Source organism: Asterias rubens, chromosome 16 (genome assembly GCF_902459465.1).
Source record: "Asterias rubens chromosome 16, eAstRub1.3, whole genome shotgun sequence".
Taxonomy (NCBI): Eukaryota; Metazoa; Echinodermata; class Asteroidea; order Forcipulatida; family Asteriidae; genus Asterias; species Asterias rubens.
In genome coordinates this window covers 11,216,800-11,232,664 of record NC_047077.1, presented here as the reverse complement: position 1 = coordinate 11,232,664, position 15,865 = coordinate 11,216,800, and the positions used below count along the sequence as shown (strand labels likewise).

Below are 15,865 nucleotides of genomic sequence, written 5' to 3'. Positions count from 1 at the left end.
AACGGGATTCGTGGTGGAACCAGGAGAAAATGGAGTAAGAACGATAACAAAATTGCGATGGACTGTTATATTAAGAGTGAACCGGACAAGAGAGGATACAGAAGGAGAATGATAAGCCTATGGCAAGATAAAGGAATGTTTGAGATTAGTGAGCAGCGTCTTGCAGACCAGATAAGTACTATCAAACGGAACCAGTGGTTAACCAATGTGGAAATTGAGGAGATGAGGAGGATAGTACAAGCTGAAAGTGATGGAACAGATATTGTTAACCACCAAATACCGGATCCGGAGGAGGCGGCTGCTGCTAGCTCACAGAGTGAAGATGAGGTGAACCAGCCAGGGTTGCGAAATGGTCAGGATGATGATGGCATCGACGATGAGGAGGGCGTAGAGTTCACGGAGGAGGAAGTGCAGATTAAGCATAGGCTTCAAGAGGTGATGGAAGCGGCGAAGGGGTCAAACGGGTGGAGTATTCCAGCTTTGCGCCGGGTCCCAAGGAAAAGGCTGACAGAAATGTCAGCCGTGGTAAGTAAAGTCCTTGGGTCGGTAAGTACGGATAATTTATCGGAAACTAACCGTCTTATTTTTGCAGGGGCAGTTGTAGTAGGGGAAAAGTTAGGGGTAGAGGTGTCTCAACAAGGGAACAGTACACCATGGTGGAAACGTCGCCTGGAGGGTCAAATTAAAGATTTGCGAAGAGATCTCAGTAGAATAGAACAAATGAATAAGGGTTTATTGAATAGTTCAGACTTAAGGAATACAATTATGACAAAGTACAACGTCAAACGTAAGGGTGTGAGTGTTGTAATAGAGGAGATTAAGCAAAGGGTTAAGGCTAAGGCTGCAAAAGTGAAGAGGTATGACGACAGGGTTAGGCAATTTCACCAGAATAGATTATTTAATACCAATCAGCGTCAGTTGTTTAAGGAATTGGATGGGAAGGCTGACAGCACGCAAGCGAGCCCGAGACCAACAGAGGCAAAAACTTTCTGGGGTGGTATTTGGGACAAACCAGTAAAACACAACCGACAAGCGGAATGGCTAACAGATGTGAAAGATGAATTGAGAGGGGTACAACAGCAAGAAGGGTTCCAGATTGACGTGGACAAGGTTAGGAGACAGATAAAGAAGGTGCCAAATTGGAAAGCCCCGGGTATGGACCATGTGCATGGGTACTGGTTGAAGAACTTCCGTAGTTTGCATGAGCGAATGGCCCTACAATTGCAAGACTGTCTAGTACAGGGTAAGGTCCCATCTTGGATGACTGAGGCAAAAACAGTGCTGATCATGAAGGATGTCAAGAAAGGTAACGTTGCCAGTAATTATAGACCAATCACGTGCTTACCTGTGATGTATAAACTCTTGACCAGTATGATTGCAGAAGACCTATATCGCCATATGGATGACCAGCAGTTGTTTCCGGAGGAGCAGAAAGGCTGTAAGAAGCGGTCCAGAGGTACGAAGGATCAACTTATCATCGATAAGGCTGTACTGAAGGACTGCAGGAGCAGAAAGACTAATTTGGCAATGGCGTGGATTGACTACAAGAAGGCGTATGACATGGTATCGCACACATGGATAATGGAATGTCTGGATATGGTTGGAGTGGCTGATGCAGTAAAACGTCTTTTAGGTGAGAGCATGAAGACGTGGCGAACAAATCTGACAGCCAACGATGATAATCTGGGCAAGGTATGCATAAGAAGAGGTATTTTCCAAGGTGACTCTCTGTCTCCGCTGCTGTTTGTTCTTGCACTGATGCCCCTGTCGATGATTCTAAGGAAGGTGAGTGCAGGTTATGTAATGAAGAAGGACGGATGTAAGATCAACCATCTGCTTTTTATGGACGATTTGAAGTTGTTTGCGAAGAATGAGGCCGAGATCGACTCTTTGGTGCAGACCGTCAGGATTTTCAGTGATGACATTGGGATGCAGTTCGGTCTGGAGAAATGTGCTTCAATGACCATGAAGAGGGGGAAGAGGGTACATTCCGATGGCATTGCTCTGCCAGATGGTACACAGTTGAGGGCTTTGGGTGAGGAGGAGAGTTATCGGTATCTTGGTGTACTTGAATCGGACCATGTCCTTCACAAGGAATCAAAGGTAAGGCTGAAGGCAGAATACATCAGGCGTGTAAAGAAATGTTTGAAGTCTAAACTAAACGGGGGGAACATGATTAAGGCGATTAACACATGGGCCGTGTCTTTGATGAGGTACAGTGCGGGTATTGTCGAGTGGACTAAGGAAGATCTAGATGTCACTGACAGGAGGACAAGAAAACTTATGACCATGCATGGCATGCTACACCCGCGGTCAAATGTTAGTAGACTCTATCTTCCGAGGTCAGAGGGCGGAAGGGGGTTGCTTAGCGTGGCGGACAGTGTTAACATCGAGCGCAGAAGCTTGCATTGTCATGTCAGAAGGACCGAGGAGAGCTTGTTGAAAGTTGCACAAAGGTTCACGAGGGCAGACGAAGTTGGGCCGAAGGAGTACAAGAGGGAAAGGAAGGAGGAAAGACATCAAGATTGGAGGAACAAACCACTTCATGGCCGGTTCTTGAGGTGTACTGAGGAAGTGGCCAGCAGCAAGTCATGGAATTGGTTAAAGAGTGGAGAACTAAAGAAGGAAACAGAGGGCTTGATTACTGCGGCGCAAGACCAGTCTCTAAGGACAAATGTAATGAAGGCAAGGATAGAGAAAGCAAACGTCTCTCCTATGTGTAGAATGTGCAATAAAGCAGAGGAGACTGTATTTCATATTGTTAGCGAATGCAGTAAGATGGCCCAGACGGAGTACAAAGGAAGACATGACAAGCTGTCCAAGGTGATTCACTGGGATCTGTGTAAGAAGTATGGTGTCAAAGTGCTTGCGAAATGGTACAACCATGTTCCGGAGAAAGTTGTAGAGACCGACCAGGTCAAGATCCTATGGGACTTTAACATTCAGACCGATCATGTTATACAACATAGGCGTCCGGATGTTGTGCTATTAGATAAGACGAAGAAGATGTGTCATCTCATTGACATAGCTGTGCCAGGTGATACAAGGGTAGCTTCGAAGGAGATGGAAAAGATCGAGAAGTACCAGGACCTGGCCAGGGAACTTCGTAAGATTTGGCAGGTAAAGGTAAAAGTAGTCCCCGTGGTGGTTGGAGCACTTGGCACCATTCCCAAAGCACTGGGGAAACATCTAGATGAAATAGGGACAAATGTGAGGGTAGATCTTTTACAGAAGGCAGCGCTTTTGGGAACAGCGAGGATCCTGAGAAAGACCCTTGAGATCTAAGGCTACGGGACGTAGCCCGACTCGAGGAGTTACCGGCACAAAGGAAAATGAGATCTTTCTTTTGCATGCTGTGATAAAATGAAATAATAATAATAATAATAATAATAATAATAATAATAATAATAATAATAATAATAATAATAATAATAATAATAATAGTAATAATAATAATAATAAGACTTGTAATGCGCACATATCCACCCTGCTGGGTGTTCAAGGCGCAGATTGCACTATTAATCAAAATCTTGAGCAGGACCTACATTAACGGTCACATTAACTGTGTTCGTGTCAGTAGGGGAGTGTTGTTTGCATACATGTACATTGACATGCTTGAGGGTTTTAAAGAACAAAAATATAAACAAGATAATTGTACAGATCAGTACAGAGTGTCGAAATGAACATTTTACAAAATGTAATGTAGACCATTGTGTACGCATTCCTATTGAGTAATACTAATTGCATTATTAATCAAAATCTTGAGCAGGATCTACATTAACTGTGTTCGTGTTCAGCAGGGGAGTGTTGTATGCACAACTTTACATGAGGGTAGGGTAGAAAATACTGCTGTATAGAATCTAACGTTAGTAGAATCAGCCAGTCCTTCAGAGTCTGATCAATAATGATATAAAGCGTCTTGATGTTTGACTGAAACTACATTAAGTCAAGCCTTACGTTGACAGCCTACGATCAATCCGTCATCATGTAACCTAGGGAAGTGATTGTGATCAGGGGTGAGAGTCTCTGAAACTGGGATACAACATCTAAGGTTAATGAAAGCATTTCCACCTTTTGGTAAACCAAAGAGTTATAGATTTAGAGGAGCTTTTTGGAATAGTACCCACAGTACTAGAGAAGTAGACCAAAAGCAAGATTTCTTTATATGTCGAAAAAATACCGCTATCACGAAGCCGACATTATTAATGAATATGCGCATACAGAAGCAGGGAATTCTGCGATTACAGAAGCAGGGAATTCTGCGCTTACAGAAGCAGGGAATTCTGCGCTTATGGCTTTTGCACTTGCGTACTCCACGTTACTAGGCATTCTGCTCTTACAAGGCTAGCGCAGAAAGTCGGCGCTAGCACGGAATCGTGATCGTAAGTGAGGAATCGTGATCGTAAGTGAGGAATCGTGCTCGTAAGTGCAGAATTCGGCGGTAAGCAGTGCCATAAAATTGGGGCCAGGGCTGCACGCAATTCCCTACTTCCGTAAGAGATGATTCTTTGAGAGCCACGAAATTGGGCCTTACTGTAGGCCCAATTTCATATAAAGCTGTTACAAGCATTAAATACTACTTGACAAATCTCTTCGCTAAGGAAAAATTTATTGGGGCACCAGCCACAACAACCCCCTTGTTAATAACCTACATGTATTTCTGTTTTAAAAGCAATACTTTTCTGTGCTCAGCAAGTTTGTGTGCTTAAACTACAGACTTTAGATGAAATGTGGCCCAGGTCATTTGCAGATCTACATTACATTATCATGTGAGAGTGTCGTGGCCAAGCGGTTAAGACCACCGAATTCAAACTCTGATGTTTCTGATCAGCAGAGTGTAGGTTCGAATCCCCAGCCGGGACACTTGTGTCCTTAAGCAAGACATATAACCATTACTTCGTCCTTCGAATGGGACGTAAAGCCGTTGGTCCCATGTGTTACGTTACGCATGTAAAAGAACCCAGTGCACTTAATGAAAAGAGAAGGGGTTCGCCCTGGTGTTCCTTGCTGGATTGGCAGCATATTGCACCACAGCACCTTGTAAACCATTACATGGTGCTTAAGGATTAGGTCTTACATCTCGAAAATTCGCCCCACTCCTTGCAGATAATACCTGGCGCTTTGTATCCTTTGGCAAAAGGCGCGTTATAAATACGGTTATTATTATTATTATTATGTACCGACCATACATTATATATTTCAAAATGGCATACATGTCAACCGGAAACAGAACATCTGTTTTGGGGCCTTACAGTCTACTGTATCCAACACTGTTTTAAATAATGGTTTGGATTAGTGTACAATGTACTATTAAAAGAGACAAACTGCAAAAATAATCAATTATAGATCAATAAACAGCATACTGTACTTGTGAAGCCATGATCTGACAATACACATGTACATGCAATAGGGTGAGTATGTAGTATGTACAATGAGAAAGGTTTGCTGTTACTGTTTAGTGTTAGCACAATGTATTGATAATCTCAATGAGTTGGGGTTGTTCTGAAAAGAACCGCTGGTTTTAACTTGATGTTTCGATCAGTATGCTCTGACCGTCTTCTGGAGAAAGCTAGTCAGTTTTATTGCCATGGACACCACCATGTTTTCTTGCTAAAAAAAATAATTGTAAAAAACAAATTGTTTTTTTACATTCTTCATTCTTCATCACAATAAATCATAACTTTCTTCTAAACATTATACAATCCTTCGACCCACAACTTTCAAAATGTTGAGTTCACATATATTAGTGTATCCCATAATCCCAACCTGGTGAAATGAGCCAGATGTAGAATGTTGTCAGTGTACATCCAATACAGAGATGAAATAGAGCTTTTATATGTAAGTCGTAATCTCTACATTACTTTAACATATATAACACAGACGTTGTTAATTCAAAAAGCAAAATAGCGTTTGGGAACACAAATCCACCTAACTATCAAACTAAAAATTAATATCAAGCAATGGAATGATTTGACACAGGCGTATGCACACACATGATTGAAATCATAGTACTGCACAGGGTATGACGTCAGGGAAGGAAAGGCTTACTACGCATGCTGTGTGTGTGGGACCGTTCAGCAACGCACCGCTTAGTCTCTTCAAGGTACCCCAGGTGGGTATTCAAATCACACTCACAGTCAAGGCACTACATGGCTCAGCTCTACCCTACATACACGATCTCTTGACACCCCGTACAACTAGACCAGGTCTAAGATCTATCAGCAATACGCTCCATGTTCCTCGAACTCGACTGGTCAGTTATGGGGACAGGGCTTACTCCAACATAGCACCTAGACTCTGGAACTCACTTCCGGAATACCTCAGACAAGCACACAACATCACTCTCTTCCAGCAGAAACTCAAAACACACTTGTTCTTGCTTGCTTTCCAACATCCTGACAAAACTTGACCGGCGCCTTTGAATGTTTCTCTTTTTCAGTAAAGTGCGCCTTATAAATGCTGTAGTTTATATTTATAACCAATGAATGAACAGACGTCAGACAGGGGGGTGCGAAACTGACACACGCTCCCTATTTCATTAATATGTTTATGTGAGCTGTTATTTTTCAAATCTCTCATTTCATAATTTAGACTGTCTATTAATAGTGGCTTCTTACATCGCTCAAATCTGTCACTCAGTGAGGCTCAACATGGTCAATGAGGAATAATATCAAAGTGTTGATATACATGTAGCGCACATCTACCAAGAAATTACTCAAGGCGCTTTGTATTTATACAGAAAGATGAATTCTGAGACCCAATTAAATACCACCTTATAAGGGTTTACAAGGTGCTACGGCGCATTCAGCAGCCACAGCCAGGAACACTGGGGCGAACCCCTTCTCTTTTCTATAACTTATAAGTGCACTGGGATCTTTTACATGCATTACACAACACATGAGACCAACAGCTTTACGTCCCATCCGAAGGACGAAGCAATGGCTTAATTAGTGTCTTGCTTAAGGACACAAGTGTCATGGCTGGGACCCGAACCCACACTCTGTTGATCAGAAACACCAGGGCCCAATTTCATAGAGCTGCTAAGCACAAAAATTTGCTAAGCATGAAATTTTTGCCTTTATATAAACAGGTTTTCCAACCAAATTTCCATGTGGTTTTCAGGATAAGCCAACAACAGGCAATATCCATCAAATGAAAATTTTGTTGGTAATCCTGTTTTTATCAAGGAAGAAATTTCATGCTAAGCAAATTTTAGTGCTCAGCAGCTCTATGAAATTGGGCCCAGAGCTTGAATTCGGTGCTCTTAATCGCTCGGCCACAACACTTTCATTGGTTTATTTATTTCATTCCTTAAACTATCTCAGCTCCCTAGGTGAGCACAATGTATCCAGCCTGTGCTGCCAAATACATGTCGCGCACCAAACTAAATCATTTGCAAGAATCTCTGCCCTCCAACTCACATATTCATGACAACATAATTTACTTACAAAACTCATCGGACATCATTGTCACAATCCTTCAGCGTGAATTTTACTATATTGCACTTGCGGCAACCATGCATCTTGGAAATTTAAAATGAGTCGCGACTAGTGTCGGAGTCGCAACTATTTGAGGTGCGACTAGTCGAGTAGTAAATTTCACTAGTCGCCCATGCTTAGCCAAACTTTACTTTGAAAAGATTGAAATGTCCAATGCAGACTGAGAGATGAAACAAAATTCTGAACTTTTTACTCAAGATATAAATACTTTTTTTTGGTCGAACAAAAACAAATTGACTGGAACTGGACTTAACCTGCAACCGCCAAATTCTGCGCTTACGATCATCACGATTCCCCGCTTACGTGCAAGCGCCGAATTTCTGCGCTAGCCTTGTAAGCGTAGAATGCCTAGTAACGTGGAGTACGCACGCGCAGAAGCCAAAATTCGCCACTAACCCGTGAAATACGCTTGCCGTGAGCACAGAATTTCCTGCTTCCGTAAGCGCCGATTCTGTGCTTACGGTAAGCAGGGCCATGAAATTGGATCCTGATTACCAACTGAGCTATCTAGGTCTACAATGGCAGTCTCTCAATTTTGCCCCGATATCTTTGTTTGGTGGTGGCAGTAACAAAGCCATACAATCTGAACGAGACAACATGGGAAGCGGCAGCAGAGGGATCACCTTTAAAGGGGATGCCACTAGCCCTGATTCCTCACAAAGGCAATGAAGGCAATTGCCTTGGTGCCCTTGAAATTCTCAGTAGAGATTTACAATTTCCCAAGAGGAGCAATTGCCTCCACGCCCCCTGGTCATTGCCTTGACGCCCTTAAAATTCTCAGTAGAAATTTACAATTTCCCAAGAGGAGCAATTGCCTCCACGCCCCCTGGTCATTGCCTTGGCGCCCTTGAAATTCTCAGTAGAGATTTACAATTTCCCAAGAGGAGCAATTGCCTCCACGCCCCCTGGTCATTGCCTTGACGCCCTTAAAATTCTCAGTAGAAATTTACAATTTCCCAAGAGGAGCAATTGCCTCCACGCCCCCTGGTCATTGCCTTGGTGCCCTTGAAATGCTCAGTAGAAATTTACAATTTCCTCATAGGGTGCCCATACCAAGGAGCAATTGCCTCCATGCCCCCTGGTCATTGCCTTGGTGCCCTTGAAATGCTCAAAGTAAAAATTTACAATTTCCTCATAGGGTGCCCTTACCAAGAAGCAATTGCCTCCATGCCCCCTGGTCACATTTCGCAGGGTGCCCTTACCAATTAGGAACAATGCCTTGCCATTTCAAAAATGAAGCATACAGGCCTGTGCAACTATTCAGTTAGTCAAGCGCTGGCCTGTAAATCCAGAGGTCCCAGGTTCCAGTCCTAGTTTACTCAATTTTGTCTTGGTTCAACCCAAAATAATACAACATTTCCAGCGTTCAGTTTCCGTTTTACTTTAAATACAAGATACACAGTAGAGGTTTACAATTTTCATACAAATTGTGAAAAGTGTGTTTGGGGAAAAAAAATAGAAAAGTTTGTTTGGAAATAAAAAATAGAGAAACTTCTTACCTGCTGCTCATCGTACAGTTCCTGAATCTTCTCACCGCCAGCACCGGTCTGGTACCCATCTCCATCACCTGCTAATGCAGTACCATCTCCAGCCGGCTTATCCTCACTCAGTCCAAACTTCCCCCACTCAATATTCTTGTTCGTCGATGGTTTTGTTTTCTTCCCAGTGAGAAGAGCACTGTCAGCGTCTTGGTCGAAGCCGTCCGACATGGTGCTTGTTTGGTTGGTTGGGGTTCGAGTCAGGGAGGGACCCTTGCTCTATTGCACTCTGAGAATAACTGATTCCTGGTGAAATGGCTGCCTACATCTTAGATGTGTCACTTTGCTTGGCTGTACAAGGTGGTCCTGTTGAGAAAAAAAGCCAGAGTTAGAAGCCTCTGCTAAGCTAGCATACAAGGGGGGGGGGGGGGGAATCAACATGATTGAACTTTGGCAATGGCTTCTGCTAGCCCGTGATCTTGGCCTCTGTTGCCCTGGTCTCGGTCTTGGCCTTGCCTTTAGCCCTTGGTGTCCCTTCAAAATTGTCCTTTGCCCCTATGCCTTAGATCTCCCTACTCCTTTATTTCAGCAAAGACTGTTGAGTTGAGGACTTGGAGGATCTTTCTTTTGGAAGGCAATGATTATGGACGAATATTGCCGATGGTGCCAGCTATTCTAACAAAAAAGGGTGCGTTCGTTTAGCTTCCCTGGGTCGACCCCGGTGTGTGGCGGGGTTTTTGTCCAGGACGAATGTGGGTATCTATCTGCACACGTTCGTCCTGAAAAAAAAAAAACGCCACACACTGGGGTGGATTAATTTTGTTTGTTTTTTGTTTTAGATAAGTCTTGGCCCAAGCGTCAACGTTTGATAGAAGAAACCTACGTAAACGTACAGTTAACAACAACCGCAGTACACTAATCCAATTGAATTTTGCATAAAAGGGAAATTCTACTTCTATTTCTACATTGTTATTCTAGACTTAGAGTCCAATTAATTGAAAATCTTCAGCAGCAAAAACAAAACAGACTGTCACCAATGTCACTGTCAGTCTACCTCCATCCATGGACAGTGTCACTATCTGTCAGAAAACCATGCCACTGCAATGCACTGCCTGGCCTGGGCCACGTGAGTTGCGGCACAACAGTACACATAACGAACAACAGATCCACCTAATATTTTATATGCCTAAAGTTTAGGGAAATTGTAAAAAGAAAGGTCATTGGACATTGCATAGAGATCCAGGCTCCGAGATCCACTCAAAAATCAAGACTGTGCCAGTGACCAGGTGACAATACACGACAGACCATCTAACTGTCACTCTTGTCAGTGTCTTTTTCTTACTGAGAATGACATGGAGGGAGGAAGACCAATTAGCACAGTAAAAAGCAGATCGTGTGATCGTCAACTACTAGCTGTCACACTCACACTGTATTGTACTGAGCTGGAGATTCTTAAATTTAATAATTTACAATTTACAACGTTTTTCACCAGTTTCAGAGCTAACTTAGCATCAAAAGATCAGTGGTTTTTCTTTGCAAAACAGACATATTTAGACACTTACCTCAGATATAAATTGTGACAAATGCAGCGGGGAAAACAGCCGAATTCGACGGTTTTGCCGTGCTGCCAGAAGCCGGTTTGTATGTCACTTCACTGTGATGAGATGGATGGATGGACGGGAGCTCGGAGAAAACAAACTACACTACTGATGCAAATGAGATGTGCATACTAATAACTAGTCTAATCCTTTGACACTACAAATAAAATTCAGTAGCGCTACACTACACGACTTTTGTTTTTGACGAGAAGGAAACCAGACTTATAAATTATATTTTTTGTGAACAACAGAGGGCGGTATTGAACATTTTATGTTATGGAGTTTTGTATGAGATGCCCCCATCCCCCAACCACCAACATAATGTTTTAACTCGAAAGCCTTGTGCTCAAGATTAAAATTCTAACTTTTTCTCAATTGACTTTTATCTATGTATGGTCATTGTCAGGGGTCAGGTGTTACCAGAACTACCGTTTTTTTTTGACCTTGGGGCAGACGTAACGTTTGTAACTTTTTCTTCAACCAAATTTGAACTTGGTCCCCCTCCCCCCCCAAAAAATGATAATGATAATAAAATAAATAAAGTGGTACAGATGTTTCACGTGAGTCTCATGTGAATTTAAAATGCCGCCATACAAGGCAGCCATTTCCATATTGTTCGGGGTTCAAACTGTTGTGTACGGAAGTGGTAAAGCACTAGTTCACTAATTCGCGGGCGGATTGTTATTTCGCACGGGTTGTTTCCTAATAGGGTAAACAAGTTGTGAACAATTCCGTAATAGAGCTCCCAATTATTTTGCACGATCGACTGACGCAATGAGGACAGTTTGACACGTTTGCACAATGGCTGAACTGTAGGCCTACCATTAATTGTGCCATCGATTCGTGCAAATTTTTTATTATGGAGCGATTTAAATGACGTCACAGGTGTGGGTTAATTCATATTTTTGACCCCTGCCTGGAGGGGGACCAATGTAGGCGCTAGGTCGGCCAACCACATTGGTTTTACGTTGGCACTCTCAATGAGCCAACGTTGATTATAAATGTGACAGCAATATCGGCATTGTCTTGGTTTCCGACATGGGACCAGGGGCCGATTTCACAAAGGTCTCAAATTGATCGTAACTTCAAATCAATCGTAGTTGCTAAGTGAAGTGTGATGTCACAATACAAATCTCTATGGTGATACTGAAAATTTGTCTTGCGATGAATTTTATTGCTTTGTGAAATCGGCCCCAGGTCGGCATGACACATTGGTTTTACTACGTTAGCACTCGATGTTGAACCAACGTTGGTTATAAGTGTGACAGAAATATCGGCATGGTGTTGGTTTCCGACGTAGGACCAATATTGTCTCCAGGTTGTCAACATCACCATGTTGGCGATCAGTATTGAGAACATGTCGGTAGCACTAAGCTTATTCATTGGAGAAATGATTTTAGTGCATTACATTGTCTTGGCAACGTTAGCAATTGACCAACATGTTGAGGTCGGCATTATGACAGCATTTCTTTTGCTAAAATTGATCGGGTTTCATATCGATTGCCAATCATTTTGGGGACACCATTGGAAACAGAACGATTGCTGTTGGAGTTTGTTTGCTTGTTTGAATTTGCTTGTTTTTTAAAATTTTATTTGCAACCGACAAAATTAGTTTTTCTATAGTTTTGGGCCAATTTTGTAAGTGCCTATCATCATTATTTTGTAATTTTGTTTTCTTCATATTGCAAGTGATTGCTTTATTTTGAAGCGACTTGTTGCATATGAAGTAGAATAAAAACGCTCACATCCGAGGCATTATAATGTCTCGGAATTGAGCGGTTTTTTTTCGTTTACTTTGCAAACATACACGGTCGGCCATTTTGTGTCAAACCAACTGAAGTGCCATGTTTAGTTCACGACAGATAAGGAAAACCGTACAATTTCGAGGCATACTTGTGTGGATCATTATTATACCTACTTTCACACATTAACCATTATTATTTATTTCCTAATAATGATTTCAAACGCTTTTCCCGCCCGATCCAAGGCAACGTGTCCCTCTTAAGGCACTATTGGTAATTACTCAAAACAATTAAGTTAGCATAAAGGCTTACTTATAGTAATAATAATAATATTAAGAGACATATTTTATATAGCGCGTTTACACGAGGTACCACAGCGCTTTAACAAAACTAAACAATAAGCAAATAAATAATGGCACTGATAAAGGGAAAACAGTCAAAGCAATCAGTCATTGAACAGGAAAGTTTTGAGATGTTTCTTGAAAACTGCAAGCGACTCCGCGGAACGAATTTGATGAGAGAGACGGTTCCAAAGGCGCGGAGCATGTGCGTAAAAAGCACGATCCCCAGCAGCGGAACGCACCCTTGGACAATGAGAGCTGCTAAACAATGTGAGAAACGGTTCCCTCTGAAGTAACGTAGTTTTGTGAGGCAAGTATTTTCTCACTCAATAGTTACAAAGACTTCAGCTGAAGCCTCTTATTTTGCATCTGAAAGCACAGAAATATTATGCAACAAAGGGGAGTTTTCTTTCACCATTCTCTCGGGCATCCATAAGCCATTTCCGAGGTATGGTGGACATTATACTATAACATTGTAAGGTTTGGGCTAAATTTGTTTGTATCACCCAAACCAAACAGTGCAATTCTAGTGTCCACCATATCTATAAAAAAAAGGCTAATTGACCAATTGAGTCAAAATTTTCACAGATTTGTTATTTTATGCATATTATGTTGGGATACACTAAAAGTGAGAAGACTGGTCTTTCCGACTTTGACAACTACCAAAGGTGTATAATACCTTTAAGCTGCATTGAGTGGGTCCGTTTCCGCCTGGCATTGAACCTGCCAGTATTAATCTACCATTTTAAAACACCGTGTCCCTACTCATTTATTCCCCCCAGTGAAAATGAAAATAACTGAAACAAAAACATTGTATTAAAAACCCCAACTTTTATTTAAAAAAACATTGTGGAAACAAGTTACAAACCTGAGCAACACCGAGGGTTTAAAGCCGGCCCAATACTAAGTTTACTTGACAGGCCAGTAAATATTTTTGAGCCCTGGCCCAATACCTTGACTTTGGCCAGAGCTTGTTTTTTTCCTAGCACAAACAGTAACTGGCCCAATGCTAAGATCTGTGGCGAGTGTTTTTTTATATATATATATATTTTTTTACCACAAACACACTTGCCCAAAGCAAAGTTTTGTTAATGGGCACCATGGTTAGGAGCCCATGTAGTCATGGCACTGAAAATCTCCATGTAATAGTGGATCAGCCTATTTCCATAGCAAAATCGTTTACGGCAATCACAGAAACTTACACTTTGAGGATACCATTCAAATATACATTAAATTCCAACAAATGGATTTACCTTCCCAAGCTGCAAATATTATGTATTCTGGGTATTTTTGTCTAGTTTTGTTGATATTAATCAACCTATGTTTGTGATTAGAAACGGACAACTTTGAATAGCTAATAATGCAGACTTGTTCAAACCGATTTTCCAAGATTTAGTCTAATTTTTAAATCGTTAGAAAAATGGTTAAAACATGGCTATCAGACATCAAGTAATAAACCACAATGAAACCCAACTTGGTAAATTCAAAGTTAATTTTGGGTTGAACAAAGACAAATTTTACTAGAGCGAGATTTAGACTCGGGAATAGCACGCTAGCCCTAAAGTTGGCAGTATCCCTGGTTGGTCAATGTCCCTTTTTTCAGGGTGCCAATCAGAAGCAATTATGGCAGTTACAGGTTGAATGGCTTGTGACTGGCACCCTCGAACAAAGATACTCGCAAAATAAGGAGACATTGAAGAGCACAAGCACGTAAACCCAGAGGTAGCAGGTTTAAATCCTGCTGTAAATAAAGTTTTGATCATTCAATCCCAAATTATTGGTTTTTCATACTTAATACTTGAAGAGTCGCCTGAAAAATAGCCTGAAACACATGTGCAGCATTTGTTGATATTGTTATGCCACTTGATCTATTAGAGAGTTGTTTTGAGATTTTTTTTTCTTCTAAGAAAATGCCCTCTTTCCTAGGAAATCTTTTTCTACACCATACACATTATAGTACAGATGCTATAAAATTTCTACAGGATGAAAAACCACAACTCTAATAATGTACACCTTTCAGCCTTCACGTGTGTTTTGAAACTAAATAAACACTGTGAGCAAAAACTCTGACAACTCGAGTACAATATTTGTGATAATCGTGAATTTAAGTTACAATGATTTTAAAGGGAATATACACTTTGGTAATTGTCAATTTGGTAATTGTTTTATACTACCAACAGCTCCCCAATGCTCGTTACCAAGTAAGTTTTTAGGTTAATATTTGTTTTGAGTAATTACCAAACGTGTGCCTTCCCTTTAAGAAGTTTGAACGGTGGCCAATCCAAATGCTCATTTTCCTTTTCTTCACTTCAGGATTAGACATGTACACTCTCAAATCAAAAGGCTTTGATAACGATATTATATTGATAAATATTGTTTAAGATACTAGATGTAAAATGAAAATCATAAACTCTGAAGAAGAACTCTGTAAAAATATAACTCTATGAAAAAGGGAAGAACAAGTGAAGAAAAAACTCCATAAAACATAACAAGGTGCTTAACAATTTCATGATTAGACATGTACATGCTCAAATCAATAAGCTTTGAATATGATAAATGATTCATACTTTAAAATTAAGATGCTAGATGTAAAATGACAAAAATAACTCTGTAAAAATATAACTCTGAAAAAAAGGAGGAAAAGGTAAAGAAAGCATAACAACTGGGTGCACAACAGGAACAGTTTTAAAGAAAAAACCCACTGGACCAAGCATGGGCTTTCGTAAACTTCATGAAAGTGTGTGTTGGAATTAACACTCGACAGTAGGACTGTGGGGTTATCGGCCCACTTCTAAAATTACTGGACAACTGCATGGCCAGTTGTCCAATTTGGGTACTTTTCGCAATACAAAACACAGTGTCCACAGATGTACATTAAACTTACACCATTTGAAGGTAATAATAGTAGAAAGCATACCTTAAAATATTAGTTGCTGAGGTGCTGTAGTTTTTGAGAAATTAGTAAAACAATTTCATGAAAATACAGTTTTTACATGCTAAAATAATTTTTGCTTCATGATCACCGAGACGAAAATTATTTTCATGACATTGTTTTACTCGTTTTTCAAAAACTACAGCGCCACAGCAAGTAATATTTTCAGGGAAGCTTTCTACTATCATTATCTTCAAACTGTGTAAGTTAAGTGTAAATCTGTGGACATTGTGTTTTTTGTCCTACAAAAAGTACCCCGATCATGACTACTTGAA

General features: G+C 41.0%; 1 protein-coding gene across 1 annotated transcript in view; it reads right to left on the bottom strand.

Moving 5' to 3' along the window:
- Positions 1-10,646, bottom strand: part of LOC117300706 (solute carrier family 12 member 8-like) — a 46,226-nt gene extending 35,580 nt beyond the window's left edge. Inside the window, exons 1-2 of the mRNA XM_033784458.1 lie at positions 10,540-10,646; positions 8,999-9,343 (exon numbers count right to left, since the gene is read on the bottom strand). Of these exons, the coding sequence (XP_033640349.1) occupies positions 8,999-9,208 (210 nt within the window). The 5' untranslated portion in view covers positions 9,209-9,343; positions 10,540-10,646. The remainder of the gene's footprint in view (positions 1-8,998; positions 9,344-10,539) is intronic.
- Between the last annotated feature and the right edge of the window lie 5,219 nt (positions 10,647-15,865).